Below are 21,404 nucleotides of genomic sequence, written 5' to 3' on the forward strand. Positions count from 1 at the left end.
GGGGAGGCTCAGTGATAACAACTGTCTTACTATTTCTTAAAGATTTATCATTTAGTACACTTCTGAATGATAACTCCTGAGAAGGCTCAAATACATAGGAGTCCTGGTAGTATAATTTTGTCAGATGATTTCAGTGGGGCTCAGCCCTTTGCCCAGTCTTGATGGGGCTCAAGACCTCTGCTTGTCCTTTCTGGCATCCATGGTTGCTTGTTCAGAAAAACTGTGCTTGAGACAAACCATGGTTTGGCTTTGTACATAATTGTAAACTATGCTTAGCTAAAAAAGAAGCAAAAACTTTAGATTTTTGTGGCTGAATCTGTACTGAAGAAATAATGCTGTTTGACACTAATTTAACTATCATGGCTCCATGCTATGGGATACTGGGATTTATAGTTTGTTGTGGCACCAGAGTGCTCTGACAGAGAAAACTAAATATCTCACAAAACTACAGTTCCTACATTTCCATAGCATTCAGCCATGGCTGTTAAAGTGGCGTCAAACAGCGTTATTTCTGCAGTGCAGATACAGCTTTTATGGATGAATCTGCCAGTTTCATTTTCTCTTACATATATATGTTTAAATATCAGGTTCTTTCTGTCACACTTATAAATAAATGTCCATTTTTTAAGATTCTTATTATGTTCCAAATGAAGGGCTCACCCATCCCAAAGACAGCAAACACCTTCACTTTACCATCCTTCAATGAATTGAAATTAACACTGTCAGATGATATCGGAGAAACACATGACAGATGACCCTGTAGATTTTTTTGTAATATAAACATTTTCTTGTCTGATGAAAAAGGAGCTTGCAAGTGTTATGTTAAAAATAAGACATCTTATAAATTGGTTAAAATTAGCTAGGCTGATGTTTGCCCAGTTTCTATGCACATATTTGAAATCCCTAATATTTGAGTCAATATTATTTTTTTAAAAAAGAACCAGATCCAATAAAAGGTTGATTAGACTGGAAAATGAACTAACAGTGATACATATACTGTCTAATTTAATTCTGTTTTCTTTTTTAAAAGTAATTTCCTTACAATCAATGAAAGCATACAATGAGAAAAAAGCAAGTTTAAAATTATTGCTGCAAATACATACTGTATCCAAACAAAACTGTAATGCAAGTGCCTGTGGCCTGCCTGGTTGAGTCTAGCCATCTGGTGTGTGGTTGCCTCTCTTTCTACTGCCCTCTACCTTTCCTGGCATTATTGTCTTTTCTAGCGAGTCATGCCTTCTCATGATGTGGCCAAAGTACAACAGCCTCAATTTCATCATCTTGACTTCCAGTGAGAGTTCATGCTTGATCTGTTCCAGGGCCCATTTGTTTGTCTTTTTGGCTGTCCACGGTATCCTCAGCACTCTTCTCTATCACCACATCTCAAATGTGTTGATTTTCTTCCTATCTGCCTCCTTCACTCACATCCATACATGGTGATGGGGAATATAATGGCTTGGACTATTCTAACTTCAGTGTTCAGCTGTACATTTATGCACTTTAGGATTTTATCTAGGTCTTTCATAGCTGCCGTTTCCATTTTTCTTATTTCTTGATTGCAGTCTCTGGAGATTAGCACATGGGACAAGGAGGGATCACTTCCGTCCTAACCCATCCTGAAGTCGTTTTTATTGCACCCACGCTTATCCTATCCTTTTCCTGTCAGTGACACCTGCCATTGTATTAATGGGAGTTTCCATTAATACACAGTGATTGGGCCATGCCACTTCAGTGACAAGAGAAGGTTGGGGTAAGTGCAACATTGTCTGAAAATCTTACCATTGTCCCATGATAAGGATAACTTCAGGATGGGATAATGACAGACACCATCTGAAAATCTTTACATGATTGCACCGTAAGGAGAGGTAAGGACGTCTTTTACCCCGTGTAATAATCACCTCTGTTGTGGTAAATATTTGAACCAAGGTACAGGAAATGTTTAACTATTTTGATTCCCTCATTATCTTGGTAGAATTTATGTAGATCCTTTGTGGTCATTTTTTTGGTTTTCTCTATGTTTAGCAGCAAACCTGCCTTTGCAGTCTATGATGTTTTCTCCTAGTATTATGGTGTTTCCACATATCTTAGATTGTTGATTTCCTTCTTCCTATCTTCACTTCTCCTTCTTTTGAGTCTAAACCTGCTCTTTGTATGATATTATCTGCCTGCAAGTAGAAGAAATAGGGTGAAAGGATGCAATGTTGCCTTTGCCAATTGGGAACCTTACTGTTTTTCCATATTCTATTGTAACAGTAGTTGCTTGTTGTAAGTACAGATTCCTCATCAGAACTATCAAATGTAGTGGCACCCCCATTTCTTTAAGCACATTCCATAGCTTTTTGTGATCTATGCAGTCAATGGCTTTGCTATACTCTACAAAGCATATGTTGATTTTCTTCTGGAATTCTTTGTTTTCCTCCATTATCCATCATATGTTTGCAATGTAGTCCCTGGTGCCTCTTCCTTTCCTGAACCCCACTTGCACCTCTGGAATTTCTTTCTGCATATATGATTGGAGTTTATGCTGCAAAATTTGAGTGCTGTGCATCATTTCCATCATGCACCAGGCGTCAATGTGCATTGGTCCTTGTGCATTGATCCATTATGTACTTGTCTGTTGTGCGTCACCCCCGTGCTGCATCAGGCACCAATGTGCATTGGCCCCAGAGGGAGAGATGAACCAATGATCTTAATTCCTTCACCACCACCATTCCCTTATCCTTTTGTGTCATGTCTTTTTAGATTGTAAGCCTGAAGGCAGGGAACTGTCTAATTAAAAAAAAAAATTGGAAGCCACTTTCTGGCTGAAGAGCAGGGTATAAATATTCTAAATAAATAAATAAACAAGCTGGGCTATGTTCTAATGTAACAGCAACTTTCCACTGGATATGGATGTCAAGCAACTATGCAATTTTAATTCCCATGGCTGTAAGTCCACTTATGAATACACAACATCCCAACAGGATTCTGGCCATTATTTGAAATTATTTGTTCTCTCAACAGTCTGGAATCCCTGGCTTTGGAATTTTGTTCTGGAATATTGACCATGACAATGAAGGTTTGAAATAACTTGCCAAATCTTGTGTCTGTCCACAAATTAATTTGAAATACAAGTTGTAGTTCCTTTAGTGTTGCCATGAAACTAAGACTGGGAGGTGTTCGCTCATAGGAGGAGAGTGGGTGAAAGAAGTTGTGAAATGTTGTTTTGCAGGGATCTCTTCCAGTGCGTGTGTTTATTCTGAGCTCAGTAGTGATTAGCTATGCATTATTCATAGATTCATGCAATATTTATGAAAAGATTAATACAATATTTTAAAAAGAAAATGGTTCTTCTTTTTTGGAAAAAATCCTCCCAACATTAGCGAATGATAATTTGTATGTCAGCATCATCCTGCTAGAAAGGCGCCCATGTGCCTATCCAAACACAATGTAGTTTTCAACAAGTGTATAATGCATACTGATTTTTAAGTAAACAATCTATAACCTCTGTATCTGGTATATCAAATATAGTCATTTTTTTTAAAAAAAAAACCCCACATTATTTCTCATTTACCCACAGACATCCAAGAATTTTATGAAGTGACGCTGTTAAACTCCCAGAAAACCTGCCAGCAGAAGATAGAAGAAGCAAACCAGGTTGCTGAGAAATGGGAGAAGACTCAGTCTCTGGTAACAGACAATGAGAGTCAGCACAAAACCCCAGAGGTATGGTTGGGTTAATTAATTAGTGTGGATCATGAACAAATAAAGAAAGAATTATCGTTCAGGAAATGAGGAAATGAATCACACCAAACACTGTTTCTTGGGTCACATCTACACTGTAGAAGTAATGCAGTCTGACTCCACTTTAAATTTCATGGCTCACTGCTATGAAATCCTGGGATTTGTAGTTTGATGGAGGCACCAGAGCTCTCTGACAGGGAGAGGCTAAAAATGTCCCAAAACAACACATCCCAGAATTCCATAACATTGTATCATAGCAGTTAAAATAGTGTCAAACTGCTTTATTTCTGCAGTGTGGCAGCAGCTTCTGTAGAGAGATACTGTAGTGAGAGGCTATAGTGAGCGACATATAGACCAAGAGCTAGGAGGAATGGTTGAAGGAACTGGAAACACTTATCCTGATCTGGAGAGGAGTTGATAAAGAGGAGATATAGCAGCCATCTTGCAATATCTAAAGGGCTTTCAAACAGAAGATGGAGAAAACTGATTCCTCTTGCTCCAGCAACCTTCTCCAACTCGGTATTTTTCAGATGTTTGGGATTCCAATCAGCCCCACCAGCATGGCCAAAGTTTAATAATGGTGTACAGTGAAGTTCAAAATATCTGGAGGGTGACAAGGGAGTGAAGCATAAAATATCAAGAAAGGGGTTTTCCAATGCATGTGTGACACGTTACAGACTGCCCAAAATTGGGCGGTCTAGCGCTGGCTCCATTAGCTACGCCGAGAAGCCCCAGTGGCCAGACCAGCGGCCAGACCGCAAGGCTTCCTGGCGCAGCCAAAAAGGGGTGCCGAAATGGCACTCCTTTTTGGCCTCTGGAAGTGGCGCCGCGAGACACGCACTCGCACTGTCACTTCCGCCGCGTCACGTCTGGATGCTGTGCGTCCAAGACGTAAATATGGCAGTGCCCATGTGGACGGGCACTGCCATTTAGTACGTGCTCCGTTCGTCCTAGGGAGAGGGCGGTTAGGAAGGTGAGAATCTTCCTAACCCTAGCACGCCCCTTCCTAACCCTAGGACGCGTGGGGCGCGTACTAAATGGCGGTGTGTAACCCGCCTTAGGAAGATTGTACTGACAGTACAAGCTTTTTGCCAGTGGAACAGAATACAGGTTTATAAACAGAGACTAGATGCCCACCTATTGGGAATATTGTAGAAATTAGTTCCCTTCATTTGCAGGGGTTGGATTAGGTGACCTTTGAGGTCCCTTCCAACTACATAGTCTATGACTCAGTAAAAGGGAGCCCCTTATGTGTCATGTCACATATATGAGGTGATCCAAAACATATTCTATTTACAGAATTTGAGTAGGGGTAAATCAAGTGATATTATGAAGATAGAGCAGAGGGGGAAGGTCTGGGGCTCTGTGGTAGCAAATGTTTTATCTGCAGTTGCTGGGGCTGGGAAAGACCTCTGGCTGAGACTCCAGAGATCTACCGCTAGTGTATGTGTGGCTGAGATCCTACATTGTTCATGTGTAGTGTAAATCTATATTTCCACAGTTACACGATGATTTTACTACATCACCACCCTTCTGATGAGCACTGATGTTGTGCAACTGGGCATATATTTGTCAATATACCTGTTTTTTTGTCCCTTCTGTGTAATGGGGAATGCATAATTACTATTTCTGCAATCCCAGTGGCACTGACAAAAAGTTACAGACCATCCAAAAATGTATAACCACATGGTTGGAAGCCTAGACTCAACAAGAGTACACCAATTCAATGAATTGTTGAGAGTCAATGCATAGGTAAATCCAGTTGATTCAATGGCTATGCTTTACTTGTTATTAATCAAATTTAGACCTATGTGAAATAGTTACACTTGTCAAACTTAACTTTAACAAATGTGAACTGGATATGCCCATTGCACAATGGTCAAAAAGAACGCTTACATGTATAATAGAATTCCCTAGGTGTGTGCCACCAACAAGATTGCAGAATCCCATGCATTGTGTTTGTGAACATGTGTATCTGCACAACAGGGAGATGAAGGAGTACATTCTCCACCGGAAGTATGGTTGGTAACAGAGGCATAACGATGCAGCTAAGATAGATCTTTTATTATTTACGCATCACTTATATTTCTATTCCACTTTCCAAGCAAAATTATCAAAGTGGCTTGCAAAATTGATGGTACCATATGTGTGTACACTTTGTCTGCCTCTGTTCTTGACCTGCGTCCTTGGAGAAGATTGGTACACATCATGGGCAAGGGATTGCTTTGCCCTAGTTGGCCAGAGAACTAAGGCTGGCCCTGACACTCTGGCCCGTTACAAACGGGCCATATAGTACGCGCGTGGCGCGTACTAGGGTTAGGAAGGGGCGGTGCTTCCGCACCCCCCTAACCCTAGTACGCGCTCCGCATGCACAAAATGGCGGTGGCCGTTCCACACAGCCGCCGCCATCAATACGTCATGTCTGCGCCGCCTCCAAACGAGGTGGCGCGGTTGTGACGTATTGGGGCCGCGCCACTGCGCCTATGGCACCCTTTGCATGACCCCGGAAGGAGCTCCGTTTCGGAGCTCCTTCCTGCTTTGCGTCGCTGGGTGCAGCTTTCAGACGGCTGCGCCCAGCGAAGCAAGGGAGAAAGGGGCCAAGCGGCCCCTTTCTCCTTCTCCCCCCCGCCGCGGGGTGTCCTTGGGGCTTGAAGCCCCAAGGACACCCCTTTCCAGGCTGCGGGGAAGCGGCCTTTTGCTGCTTCCCCGCAGCCTGCAAAGCGGCGGATCGGGGCCTCGGAGGCTGCCGGTCTGGCAGCTGAGGCCCCGATACACCGGGGAAAGGCGAGGGTGCAGTCCGCCTCAAACGGGCGGTCTGTAACCCACCAACATAACATTACAGGTTTCTCCTGTGTCCTCAAAGCTCTTGACATATATGACCAGTAAACCTGATAAAAATGCTGTAGGGAGCCACTGTAGATCTGGAGGGCAGGTGTAATATAATTTTCGGTGGTCCATCTCTGCTTTGCTCTAGAGATGGCCTCACATGTTCTGTACCAGCCAAGCAGTAACTAAAGGCAGTCCAATGGGAAATGCTGTGCAATGAAGTTAGAAGGGCATAAATGATGGTTGCTGGGTATGCAGACTTTAGCAGCAGCCTGCCCCTGCTGCTGCAGAGTATAGCTCAAGTTATCTGGGGAGATATCAGTCGATTCCTCTTAGTTGTCATACTCTTAAGAAGAGCCTGCAGGGAGGGTCCAACTATCAGAGCTTGGAAAAATGACTTTTTGAAAGACACCTCTCAAAATCTCTCATCAAGCATGGCCACTGAGCACCTGACCTTCTGGAACACATACCATGTGGATTATGTTTCATTCATACATCACTAGTTGTGAGTCTTAAAATCATCTTTTGCTCTTGTTTTTGGTCAACCTAGCAATTTGGATCACATTTCCCTTATACTGTCAAATTGCACTTCAGGACAAAATACATGATTAATGTCCTGTGTACTTTTGCCCTCGCTCTTTGCATAGGGTTCACATTTTAATGCAAGCTGACCTAATTTGCACTTTGTGCACCAATATATTCTTGGGTAAATGCATTTCCCCATATTTCATGATGCAGATTTTTTTTAAAAAAAGGTTTAAAATGCATACAGTAGGGGAAAGTGTGCATGCACAACAGTGTGTATATTTATGGAAATGATATTCAAAAACCCATTATGGGAGAGAAAATTGCTTGAAAAATATTTATAGTAGGCAACAGTATGTACAAAACTCTCTATATTGGGAGACTAATGCAGAGATGGGATAGAATGGGCTTATGAAAGTGAGAAACAGAGAAAAAATTAAATGTATATATTGACCTTTCTTTGCCCGAGGGATGAAGTTGTCAATTTATCACTTTTTTGACCTCGGATTGTCAGCTTTGCTAACCTTCTCTGAGGTATCTGCCTCAGCGAGCTTTTTAAAAATACTAACAGGGTACAGCATCATCCCTCTGCCACCATAACTTTCAACCATGAGAATTATTGCCACTAATCTGAGGTTATATCATTCATCTGCAATCTGACATCCTGCAGATGTGTTGGACAGCATAATGGCTGTCCAACATATCTGGATGACTCCAACTTGCATCTAATCTTTATCTGATTTTTTCCATCATTTCTCTCACTTAGAACTATCTTTTTTCAATCTATCTTTCCCTGTCTAACTCACAATTCTCCACTTCAGTTCTATCATATAACACAAACTTATTCAGAAATAAATTTCTTTGGTCCCAATAAAAATTCCAGTGTTTTGTGTGAGGCTGGGAGATCAGGGTGGTGGAGAAAAAAGAGCAGACGTTTTCATTCCTCCTTTTCTGTATGAATCAAGAATGTAATGAAAATGGTCGCTGAAATTAGAAAACCAAGCTTCTCCCAATACAGTTGTTATTCTTAACTAATAATTTACCTCTCCACCTTGATAAAATTATTTTTGTAAAAAATAGAAAACAATTTGTTGGGCATAAGGCGTAATCTTTTCTCTTCAGAGCTGCAGGGCTTCTATGCTGGCCTGCATGCTTTTGTCAAACAACTCCACACTTGTTTCCATTTTTAACCTCTACTTTCATTAGCCTGAGTTCTGAAGCTATATATCTTTAGTCGGTAATGTTCTCACCCTTTCTTATTCAAGAAGAAAATTGAAGTGAAATAAAGGAACTCATTGCTGTCACTCTTCAGTATGAGGTTGGAAACTTCAGGCCTGTGCTTGTGTTAGAACGCAAGTAGACTATTAATTCTGGAGTAGCCGCTTGCTTGGATATGTCTTTTATGAAAGGCTTTTGCTACACATTGAAAGGGAATCAACTGTGGTAGCAGTCATTAAACTATTTCCATGATTTACTGTTCAACAGAAGGCCTATTTAAGTGTTAGAGACTATACAAACTAATTCCACTCCCTCCTCATGTTTTCTCTTCAGACTCACTTGCATAATTCCTACATGGAAAGGAATCTTGTAGCATGTGAAGTCAAAGGCTTTCATGGCCAGCATCCATAGTTTTTTGTGGGCTTTTCGGTCTGTGTGGCCATGTTCTAGAAAAGTTTCTTCCTGACATTTCGCCAGCATCCGTGGCTGGCATCTTCAGAGAATGCTTGCCTGGAAAAATTGGGTGTATGTATACTGTGTGAGCCTGGGAATGCAGGAGTGATTTGCATGTGTATTGTTCTGTTGCTGATGGCCAGCCTCAGGCTGAGAGGCTAATGCAAAAGAGGATTAGTGTCTGCTAATTGGTGATCATTATCTGCTGGGAAAGCCCCTGACTCTGAGTGTTTTCCCATTTGCATTTGCTGAGTCCTCATTTTGCTATTCTTCAGGACTGATAGCCAAATATTGTTCACTTTAAGGGTTTCTTCTTTCCAGTTGAAATTATCCAGATGTTTGTGGATCTCAATGGCTTTCCTGTGCATCCTGACATGATAGTGATTGGCCTGGTCCAGAATTTCAGTGTTTTCAAACAGTATTTTATGCCCAGGATGGTTTGTAACGTGTTCTGCTACTGCTGATTTTTCTGGCTGGCCCAGTCTGCAGTGTCTCTCATGTTCCTTGATTCTTGTTTGCACGCTGCGTTTGGTGATCCCTATGTAAACTCGTCTTCAAATGGTTTACAAACCGACGAAGAAAATCCAGCAAATGCTTCGCTCAGCCAAGGACCAGAGAGACCCTCTCACAGCCACAGGAGTTTACCGCATACCATGCAGCTGCAGACAAGTCTATATAGGGACTTTCCCAGCAGATAATGAGCATCAATTAGCAGACACTAATCCTCTTTTACATTAGCCTCCCAGCCTGAGGCTTGCCATCAGCAACAGAACAATACATGTGCAAATCACTCCTGCATTCCCAGGCTCACACAGTGTGTGTGTGTGTGTGTGTGTGTGTGTGTGTGTGTATATATATATATATATATATATATATATATATATATATATCCACTTTTTCCAGGCAAGCATTCTCTGAAGATGCCAGCCACAGATGCTGGCGAAATGTCAGAAACTCTTCTAGAACATGGCCACATAGCCCGAAAAAACCACAAAAAAACTAATCTTGTAGCAACTTTGAGACTACCTGACAGAAAGACATTAGTAGCATGAGCTTTCATAGACTTGAGCCTACTTCCATCTGAGGAAGCAGACTCAAGTCTACAAAAGCTCATGCTAACAATGTCTTTCTTTCAGTTAGTCTCAAAGTTGCTACAAGATCCCTTTGCATATTGATTTTCTAGACTGATATGGCTATGTTTTTGAATAATACCCACATCCAAGAACAAATAATTTCAAGTGTTCCCCCATCCCTCCTGAGACTTTTTGACCATTTTTCACATTATGATTTTTCACATTTTGGGGGCTTTACTTCTAAATGAAAACTATTGGCTAATATCCTGCTTCAGAGGCCACTATATGTAACTTTATGATGATGAGCTTATGTCACTCACACAATACACTACCATGCTGGTGAACTGAGAAGTTGCACAGTAAGTCATGAGGCAAGATATCTCATTTCCTATATTGCTATGCATTTTATATGTATTATCCTACTAGAGAGGCAGGCTAGCTCCAACAGGCCTCCCTGGATGAAGATTAACCATCCATTTAGAGGCCAAGCCCTCCCTCCAGTCCATCTCCCCTGATCCAGGCATCGGAGGTAGAGAAGAACTGCTGGCCCTCATCCTCTTCCCCACCACCACTCCCTTCCCCTTTTGTGTCGTGTCTTTTTAGATTGTAAGCCTGAGGGCAGGGAACCGTCCAATTAAAAAGATTGTATGTACAGCGCTGTGTAAATTTACAGCGCTTTATAAATAAAAGTTAATAATAATAATAATAATAATAATAATAATAATAATGCTTTGCAACATGTTGTGCATTGGGACATGTTGCGAATCAGAACATGTTGTGCACCAGAAGATGTTGTGCATCAGGACACATTGTGAAACAGGGCACTTTGGGTAACAGGGCACATTGTACATTGGGACATGTTGCCCAACTGTCGTGCTAATGGCTGCAGTTGTGCAGTGGTGCTTATGGCATAGCTACATCTCCTCTCACCTCTTGAGACTATGAACATTGTGCAGTGGTGCAACACAACTTTACACAATTGTAAACTAGATTGTAACTTCCTGACATTAGACTTTGCAGAGAAAACAGTGCCTATTGTTTTCACTGTTTTCTGCATTTTTTAAACAAACAACTGCTTTGCATGAGTGCTGGGATATGAAAAAATCTCACTGGTATTCAACCATTTCCCAGTGGGCTGTTTTGATGTGTTGGAGTGAGAAAATTTGTGAATATTCTTTTCTGTTTTCCAATGTGGAGTGACTTTCCAAAAAGGGAAGCCTCCACTTGATGCAGAAGCTCTTCACAGGATCTAGAATGTGGATTGCCCAGGAATTCATATCTTGCAGAGAGTCTTCATGCATGAAGGAATTCTCCTTTTCAAAAAGTAAAGGTAGTGCTAGAAATGTACAAAGAGAAGAAGGTGATTCTTTACTCTCTACATTGTATATTTAATTTCTTTTTTTTTATTTTTTTTTAAATTATATTTTTATTAAGTTGTTTTTTAAAAAGAAGAGGAAAAAAAAGAGAGAACAAAAACACAAAGAGACACACAAAAAAATACATACAATATTACATTGAGAAAAAAAACTATCTACATACATTTACACATAAGAATTATACAAAATGAAAAAAAAAACCTCATACATTTAACCTCCTGATGTTAAAGTTCATTAGTCTGTGATATATTGTATAAATTTAGTCCTTAATATATTTTTATAACATATTTAATTTTCTATGTGCTGTTTATTTCTTGTATATAAATGAGCTGCCATATTTCATCCATAAAAAATAGTTTTATATCACCCAATATAAAGAAGGTAAACAAAAATTGTATATTTAATTTCTAACACCTGAACAGGGCTATACAGAAACTCCCTAGAGCAGGGTTGGTGGGCAAAGTGCAGCTCTCTGGCTGTTGTCGGATCGCATTGCCATCAGCTCTAGCCAATAATGAGGAATGCTGGGAATTGCTATCCAATGACATCAGGAGCATGGCAGTTTGTCTACCCTCTGATCTAGAGGATTGGTTGCATCTTGCTTTAACACCTCCTGATGAGACAATGGCTGGTGCCACACTGCAGAATTAATGTAGTTAACACTACTTTAACTGTTATTGCTCCCTCCTATGGAATCCTGGCATTTGTAGTTTGTCATGGCACCACAGCTCTCTGACAGTGAAGGCTTAATATCTCACAAAACTACAAATCCCTGAATCCCGTAGCATGGTAACATGATAGTTAAAGCGGTGTCAGACAGCATTAATTCTGCAGTGTAGGTGCAGCCAATGAGGTACGACATCTATGGACAGCAAGGTACCTTCCCCAATGCCTTTTTGTTATTCTTACTCTGGGACCTGCCACCTGAGGCATTTGCCTCACTTCTCCTAACGGGAAGCCTAATGTGAGGAGCTGGTGATCTGCCTTCCACACATTCAACACAGCACTCATCAAAGCAACCCTTTTAAAATACGTTAAATACATGCTTCTATTGCCTCTTGTCTTGGGACTGCCTACCCATCCTCCGCACCCCATTATTACAAGCATTGCAATTACTCCTTCGTCTTTAGCTCAACTGCCTGCTTGTTAAAAGGCAGCCGTAATAAAACCCTTCATTTAAGAATTGTTCTGCCTTGAATAGTAATCAAACCTCTCCTCTATTTCACATCAGCAGCTTGCCTGGTGTACCTGGGGCCATTTAAAACCCCTTCCTCCCATCTATGCAGATTTGGGAGTGTTGAAATCCCATTACAGAGCAATTCAAAGACAGCTAGTGTGTTTTGAATGCTTGACTTGGAGTCCGTGTGTGTGTGTGTGTGTGTGTTGTATGCCTCCAAGTCATTTCCAACTTATGGGGACCTTAAGGTGAACCTATCATGGGTTTTTCTTGGTTTGTTCAGAAGAGGTTTGCCATCCCCTGAAGCTGAGAGCATGTGACTTGCCCAAGCTCACCCAGTGGGTTTCATGGACCAGGGTTCAAATCCCCACTCACCCAAGGAAAGCCACTGAGTGAGATTGGTTAACTTACACACTCTCAACTTAAGGGAGAATTGGTGTTCTGCCAGGTGTATCTCCACATGTTTCTGTCAGGCCGACAAGACAACCAGTGTGTGTGTGTTTGTGTCTGCAGTATCTGTGATTCATTCCTTGCTTGTTCTTGTTGCTGTTGTTGTGTGCCTTAAAGTTGTTCCCAACGTATGGTGACCCTAAGGTGAGTTACCTTGACAAGATTTGCTCAGGAGGGTTTGTCACTGTCTTCCTCTCAGGCTGAGAGTGTGTGACTTTCCCAAGGCCACCCAGTTGCCATGGCTCAGGGGGGTTTCAAAACCTGGTCTCCCAACACTCAAACCACTGACTAAACCATGCTGACGCAAAACCTCCATACTTTTAACATCTTGAAAAAAACAAACAGGGGCCTGTTACAGACTGCCAAAATAAAGCTGCTTCGGGTCTCTTTGGAGGTATGCTATTTAAATGATGCATGGGTCCTAAGAGTCCGGAGGTCGCACCAAAGCCACACTCCATTCCTAAGCACTGGAGGGCAGCTTTGGTTCAGCTTCCGGATTCTTAGGATGCATGCATCATTTAAACAGCATACCTCCAAAGAGACCCGAAGCAGCTTTATTTTGGCAGTCTGTAACAGGCCATCGGCTCCTGGCCTGACTTTCTCCTTTAGAGAGAACCTGACTCCTTCCCTCTGAGCTATTGTTTAGAAAGTATCTACAAGCTTCAACAGATTTGGGTACATAGCTTTCTTAAGTCTTTCCTTTAGCATAGAGTCATTTGTCTCACTTACACATCTATAACCTCTGATCATTTGCTGAATGTTAAGCTTCCATGCTTGAGATTTCTGGGTTGTCAACATCTCAAGGACAGAGTTCTGTACTGCGTTTTTATGACAAAGTATCTGAGGAAGTGGACCATGTCCACGAAAGCTTATTTTACAACCTCTTTCGCACAGTTTGTCTCAAAGGTTCTGCAAGATCCCTTTACATACTGATATTCCAGACTAACATAGCTATGTCTTTGAATTATGACTAAGTTGTGTGTAGTATTCATTCACTTTAGCACCAGTATGGTATAGTGATTTGAGTGCTAAATTGGGATTGGGTTTGAATCCCTGATGTGCCATGGAAATCCACTGAATGACCTGAGGCAAGTCACATTCTCTCAGCTTCCTAAGAAGGCAAAGGCAAACCCCCTCTGAACAAGCTTTATCAAGAAAACCTTGTGATAGGTTCACCATAAGTTGAAAACAATGTGAAAGCTTACAACAACAGGGACTTCAGATTTACACTGAAGTATCAGCGGTCTAAGTCTTTACCATAAAAGCTGACCCAAAATCAACGGTATGATGGATCTGGATGAAAAAAAAAAGGGCAAATAGGGGGCTATTGGAAGCCTCTTGGAATCCAAATAAATAGATTCAGTGTTATACTCTAAGGGAGGTCACTTTCACACTGCACAGTTATAGTACCCAGACTGCTGCCACACTGTAGAATTATTGCAGTTTGATGCTGATTTAACTGCCATGGTGTAATGTTATGGAATCCTGGAATTTGTAGTTTGTTGTGGCACCAGAGCTCTCTGACAGAGAAGGCTAAATATATCACAAAACCACAAATCCGCGAATTCCATAACACAGAGCCATGGCAGTTACAATGGTGTCAAAATGCTTCAGTTCTGCAGTGTAGGTGCGGTCCTTGGTACCACTTTAAATGTAATGGCTGCATCCTGCAAAATCTTGGGATGATAAATAACAACAACAACAAAGAGAATATTGCACGCACACACTGATATTGCACACACACACACATGCACACTCACATACCCAAGGTTTCCCAGCTATCTTCTGCCTGAAATTTATTTCTTTAATTGTTCAAAAGCAGAAGCAGATCATGTTCACTCATTCAATTTGGTTACCCATTTTCAAAAATTTCCTGCTTCATTCTAATCTTTCCAGATCACTGGTTTGTTCCCTGTACATAATAATAAATTGCATTAGATGGCTGAGAGGAAATAAGTATCACAGTCCTGTTTCTGTACAGACGCTAGACTTGCCTGATTGCAATCATTTTATAAGGTTTTTTATTTGGATAACATTATATCAAGATCTAAATAGAAGCAATCTTCATATAAACAATTTATTCTAGGTTCATGACATTGTTAGGGGCCATACTAAAACCTGTAATGATGACTGCCTCATTAAATTTATCTATCTCTGGAAATACCTCTAAATTGATGCTTCATTTTGCTAATATCAACCATATAGTTATTGGTATTTAAATCTTTAAGACTTACAAATTTCAAAGCCATTTCTCTAAATGAGGTTGTAAACAGGGATCATTTGGGATGTAACAGCTTTAAATAAATTCTTGAAAAGTTGCAAATTAATAGATTGGTTAATTCTTCTGTGGTGCTGTTTACTTGTACAAATAATAATAATAATAATAATAATAATAATAATACAACAATAATTTTTATTTATATATATCCAGCCTCTCCCTACGGATCAAGGCGGGAGAACAATACAAGTATAAAATTACAATTAGTTAAAATACATTCTCATGATACAAAGAAAAACTTAAAAACACATGAAAAATCTAAACATGTGCGATATCAATGTCTGATTCCCCATCGATGTTCCGAGTGTCATCTTAAAGCTGTTAGAGCAGGTCTGGGGGATAGGTTAGCCAGAAGAGATCCACGTTGAGTGCCTTCTTAAAGGCATCCAAGGTGGTATTAAGATGGATCTCCTCTGGCAAGCCATTCCACAGTTTGGGAGCTATAGCAGTGAATGCCCTGTGGGAAGTAGATCTTAATCTGGTCCTTGGATAATCCAATAGGTTCTTCCCAGTTGTTCTGAGCATACGGGGCGGATTGTATAGGGAGATGTGTTCAAGTAACTCAGGCCCAAGCCATGTAGGGCTTTAAAGGTAATGACCAACACTTTGTACTGTGCCTGGAAACTAATTGGAAGCCAGTGAAGAGATCTTAAGACTGGTGTTATGTGGTCAGACCTAGGTGTACCAGTGACCAATCTGGCTGCCGCATTTTGCACCAATTGAAAATTCTGAACTTGATACAAAGGTAGCCCCATGTAGAGCATGTTACAGAAATCAAGATGAGAGATTACCAGTGCGAGTACCACTGCTTCAAGGTCCTTACAGTCCAGGTAGGGATGCAGTTAGCGTATCAGCCGAAGTTGGTACCAAGCACTCCTGGCCGTCGCCTCCACTTGAGATGATAATTGTAGAGATGGATCCATAAGAACCCCCAAACTGTGAACTTTGTCCTTTAGGGGAAGTGTGACCCCATCCAGGACTGGTTGACAAATCTCCATCCCTGGATTTGGGGAACCTATCACAAGTACCTCCGTTTTCTCTGGATTCAGCTTGCGTTTGTTTCCCCTCATCCAGCCCATTACCAACTCAAGACAGGCGTCCAGAGAAGAGATGCCTTCCTTAGCCACTGCAGCAGTTGGAGACATAGGCGGGGTACAGACCGCCGATTTGCGGCGGTCTGCCGCCGCCGCCAGTAGGTCCGCGGGGGAGCCGGAGCCTTCAGACGGCCCGACTCCCGCGCGGACCGAAAAAAGAAGCTCCAAAATGGAGCTTCTTTTCAAGTCGCGTTTGCGACGTAGCGAGGCGCCAGGGGCGCGCTCGCTACATCAGAAGCGGCGCGACACGTCTGGACGCTGTGCGTCCAGTACGTAAAGATGGCGGCGCCCATGTGGAAGGGGCGCCGCCATCTTGTACGTATTCTATACGTACTAGGGTTAGGGGGGTGCGGAAGCACCGCCCCTTCCTAACCCTAGTACGTATAGAAGACGTACTAAATGGCGGTGTGTATCCCGCCATAGAGAAATAAATTTGGGTGTCATCAGCATACTGATAACACCGCGCCCCATGTCTCCAGATGATCTCTTCCAGCAGTTTCATGTAAATGTTAAACAGCATGGGGGACAAAATGGCACCCTGAGGGATGCCAGATGTCCATTCTCTTTTAGAAGAGCATGAGTCCCCCAGCTTTACCATCTGGAATCTGCCTGAGAGGTAGGAACAGAACCACTGGAGTGCAGTGCCCCCAATACCTAACTCCCTCTGGCATTCCAGAAGGATACCATGCTCAATGGTATTGAAAGACACTGAGATGTCCAAGAGCACCAACAAGGTCACACTTCCCTCGGCGATGCCCAGCCAGAGGTCATCGACTAAGGCCACCTAAGCCGGTTTGAAATGGGTCCAGATAATCGGTTTCATCCAAAACAGCTTGGAGTTGGAGGGCGACTGCCCTCTTGATCACTTTGCCCAAGAATGGTAACAGGGAGACCAGTCTGTAATTATTTCTTATCAGGGGATCTAAAGAGGGGTTTTTTGAATAGCGGTTTAACTATTGCTTGTTTTAATTCTGATAGAAATGTTCCCTCTTTAAGGGATGTGTTAATTGTGAGATATAACAACGTTTTCATCACACACCCCTGAATGGTCAGCCATGATGGGCAAGGATCGAAAGAGCACGTCTTCCTCTTTACACTTCCAAGGAGTTTGTCTACTTCATCAGTATTTACAAACTCACAATGATCCAGTATAACTAAGTCCACAAAGTCACTGGACACCTCTCTTACTGATTCTGTTACAATGTCTGCGTCCAGATCAGCCTTTATCTGAGAGATTTTATCCACAAAAAAGTCATTAAAAGCGTCACAGCAGGCTTTAGATGGTTCTAGTAATGGGTTCAGGGTGGAAGGCAGTTGAGTTAGCTCTTTAACCACCCTGAACAGCTCTGCTGGACAAGACTCTGCGGACGCAGTTTGTGCAGCATAGAAAGAATTCTTTGCTGCATCAATTGCCACTCCATAAGACTGATTTTTGTCAGTTCTTTGTAAGTCCTTCTATGATGCTGTTTACGCTTATAAATGATTTTTAATTGTCTGTAAGCCTCTCCCTGTTTTTGTATTAAAAGGGGAAAGAGATTTGATTTTCTCAAATAATCACATGTAGGGATTTGGGAATCAATGACTATTGTATTGAAAGCTGCATTATACCAAGTCAGGATAGTGATCCATCTATTCTGGCATTGTCCTGAATAAATTATGGCTGAATTTTAGACCAGGATTTTCCCAGTCCTTGGATTTTTCTAGTTTACTTGGAGATGGTGAAATTGAACCCAGGGATTTCTTTAGGTAAAGCAGGTCTCAGAAGACTGAGTAATGCCCCCCTTCTTAGTAGACAATTCTGTTAATTCAACAATTTCAGGAAGATATAATTTATACATTTTTATAGATTGGGGTGGGCAAAGGGAGAAGTGAATAGGAAGTGACACCCACTTGTTTGTTAAAAAGAACCTCTCCTGCGTCTAAAATGACCAAGAGAGGCTATGAAACATGGTGAAAGTGCCTCCCCCGTGGGTGTTTGGCATCATTTGGGGACAAATATGATTTTTTTCCCCTGGGAATGAGTGCAGTCTTCCAAGATTTCCTGGGTTTTAAAAACTCATATATAGTTGTCAACACAGGCCAAAAGGCCTGTGTTCCCTCATCTTTGCATCTTTCAGTCTAGACAACTCTGGCCACAACCCCAGGGGCAGGATTGGGCCTGATTCTGGTAGATGGGACATGGATCCAGTGGATCTGGCCTGATCCTGTGGTAAATAGTCTTTACTCTGGGTCAATTTCACCTCTAGTTTGCCATAGAGTTTCTTGGAAGTTCTGAGGTAAAACCCTGGCTGTTTTAATGCCATGCCATCCCTTCTACTGATGTGGAAATGGGACACCTAGACATGTAGGTGCAGATTGGGTTTTATTTTAATCTTTAAAGATTCTGTCCAAGGTGCTGACCCTATTGTAGAACTGGAATTGACCATGGATAGCTCCTTTAAAGCGCAGATGATCCAGGACAGATTTGCACTCCACTGATATGGAACCCATTGGCCACAATCGTCAGTGTAATGATGATGAAAGAGCTCCAATACTTTAGTTACCAACCTTTCTAGCCTGTCAGCACTCCAACCTAAGTGTTTCTGAGACGTTGCAGATCAGGGAACTTGCAAATTATGTCTTCAGTGCTTTCTCACTTTCAGGGCACACTGAGAACAAGCAACTGGAGAGATCCCTTGGGGTCCTACCATAACGGCTTGTCCCAGCACACCCTGTGACCAGAAGGAAGCTACAGAAATCATTTGCTAATCTGCATGTCTCAGAAACTTTTTGGTAGGGGTGCTGACAGGCTGGAAAAGTAGGTTTTTGAGCTCACATATGGTTGATCATCACTGTAAACATGAATCTAGAGTGGTTATTGATTGTAAAGCAAGCTTACAACTGCTGAAGAGGATGCCGGCTTCTTTCTGAAGCAGCAGAAGCTGATGGCTTCCATGCTAATGGGCTAGTGACCCCATTTTGGCTTTTGACTGGCTACCTGAGGAGGAGCTGAACCTGTTTTGGGGAAATGAGTCAGGACTTTGGATGCTTCCCTTTAGGTGTGAACTAGAATCTGAAATGGATTCATTGCTCCACTGGCATGGATGTTTCCAAGGATGCATCTACTAGATACAGTACAGTTTGACTCCGCTTTAATTGCCACTCTCTATCTTATAGGATCCTGGGATTTGTAGTCTTTGTGAGGCACCAGCACACTTTGGCAGAGAAAGGGGAAGACCTTGTAAAACTACAATCCCAGGATTTCATAGGATGGTGCTACATAATTAAAAAGTGGTGTCAGATTACATTATTTCTACAGTGTTGGTGCACGACAAATGGCTAAACTAAAACTAAACTAAACCCCAAAGTAAAACCAATTCATATCTCAGACTGTTTCCCTCTAGAGTTATCTAGACCTTCCATTTAGCCCTGTGGTGTTCATTCTGACATCCAGCAACCTCCATGTAGGGAGGGCCTTTGTCACTTGTGTTGGCGATTGTGTTATGTTCCTTCACATTTTTTTCTACTTAAGGTGACCCTAAAGTGAACCTATCATGAGGTTTTCTTGGCACCATTTGCTCAGCCCCTCTGAGGCTGTGAGAGAGAGAGAGAGTGACTTGCCCATAGTCTTGCCCAGTGGGTTTCTGTGGCTGAACAGGGAATCAAACCCTGGTTTTCAGAATCTAATGCTCAGACTACTACACCACTCTGGCCCTCTTTATTATTTGTGACCTGAGCCTGAGGAGTATGAGTAGGAAGGGCCCATAATTCAGTGAAAGAATGCAGGTTTTTCACACCAAAGGTCCTAGGTCCAGTTCTTAGTATTCCCAGTTCTTGTTTTTTACCAAAGGCTATGCCATTTGTGACTTGAGCCTTAAAAAACAAAAAGAAAACAAAACAAAAAAAATAGAGATGCAAAGAACTGAACCGGGACTTTGGGTGTGCAAAGCATGTTCTTTTCCACCAAATTGTGGACCCTTCCTACTCACTTTTTAAAAGTGCTATTTTTGTACAAAGATTTAAAATAATTTGGCTCCTTTGTACAAAAGAGGATGTCATGCTCTTTTTGTCTTTTTGCCCACTCTGCTCTCAGCCTTGCTAGAATGCTAAGCCCTTTTGTGCATATCATTTTTCATCATTCGCTGCATTTTCAAAAAGTGTGATTACATTTTAAGGGCAAAAAGAAAAAGAGAAAAAGATGGTAAGTTCAGGTCACCTGAAAAGGTAAAGAAAAATGCATAACTGTCTAATTTTTATTCTTTTATTTTTGGTCAAACTAAAACCCAGCTTGTGGGGAAAATTCCTTACATATTATTTGGCAAAGCTTCTCATCCTGGGAAAATAACAGAATTGGGTGGATGGATTTTCAGTGGGATCCAAACAATAAAGGAATACTGCACTGTTTGTCTTCTGGTGTGGATCCTGATGGTGGATCCCTGCTGGTATTTAATTTCCTTTTTTAAAATTTACACAATAATTACAATTAGAGAGAGCATAGTACTGTATTGCCTCCGTGTCTGCATTTCTGAAGAACTAGAAGAAGAGTCTTGTGATGGGAGAAGCAAAAGGATGCAGGAAAACTTTGCCTCTCACATACAGACAGCCTTTGCTGAGTTCTGTGCCCCTACCCAGCTGGACTCTTAGCCCAGAAGAATTTAGACATCAATTCCCAGAAGTCCTAGCCAGTTTGGAGACAGGAATTCTGGGAGCAGAAGTCTAAAACATTGGGAGAAGCATAGTTTTTTTATGTTGTTAAAGATAAAAGAACAGAACATAACACACATACACGCACACACACACACACACACACACACACACACACATATATGAGAGAGCCAGCAGGGCATTGTGGTTTGAGCATTGGGCTTTGGAGAACAGGGTTCAAATCCCCACTGAACCTTGAAACCTACTTGGTGACCTTGAGCAAGTCACACACTCTCAGCTTCAGACAGTGACAAACTCACTCTGAAGAAACTTGCCAAGAAAACCCCTGTGAGAAGAAACCCCTTTCTCCAGAGGGGGTTTGCCATTGCCATGCTCTGAGGCTGAGAGAATGAGACTTGCCCAAGATCACCTGGTGGGCTGACATGGCTGAATTGGGATTCGAACTCCGTTCTCTGAGTTCTCAAGCTGTGGCCGCTGGGGCAGGGTGACCAGATGTCATAACCGCAAAGGAGGACAAGGCACCACAAAATTTAGGATGTTCAAGAAAAATGTAGACATTACCAAATA

General features: G+C 41.9%; 1 protein-coding gene across 9 annotated transcripts in view; it reads left to right on the forward strand.

Annotated features, from left to right (window-relative positions):
- DLG2 (discs large MAGUK scaffold protein 2) overlaps window positions 1–21,404 on the forward strand; it is a 1,248,672-nt gene that overhangs the window by 138,937 nt on the left and 1,088,331 nt on the right. For all 9 annotated transcript variants that reach the window (XM_089512900.1, XM_089512903.1, XM_089512905.1 and 6 more), the window contains exon 3: window positions 3,560–3,705. In XM_089512900.1, the coding sequence (XP_089369026.1) occupies window positions 3,560–3,705 (146 nt within the window). The remainder of the gene's footprint in view (window positions 1–3,559; window positions 3,706–21,404) is intronic.

This window comes from Sceloporus occidentalis, unplaced genomic scaffold, assembly GCF_023333645.1.
Source record: "Sceloporus occidentalis isolate IW3139 unplaced genomic scaffold, rSceOcc1.0.p SCAF_2, whole genome shotgun sequence".
Taxonomy (NCBI): domain Eukaryota; kingdom Metazoa; phylum Chordata; class Lepidosauria; order Squamata; family Phrynosomatidae; genus Sceloporus; species Sceloporus occidentalis.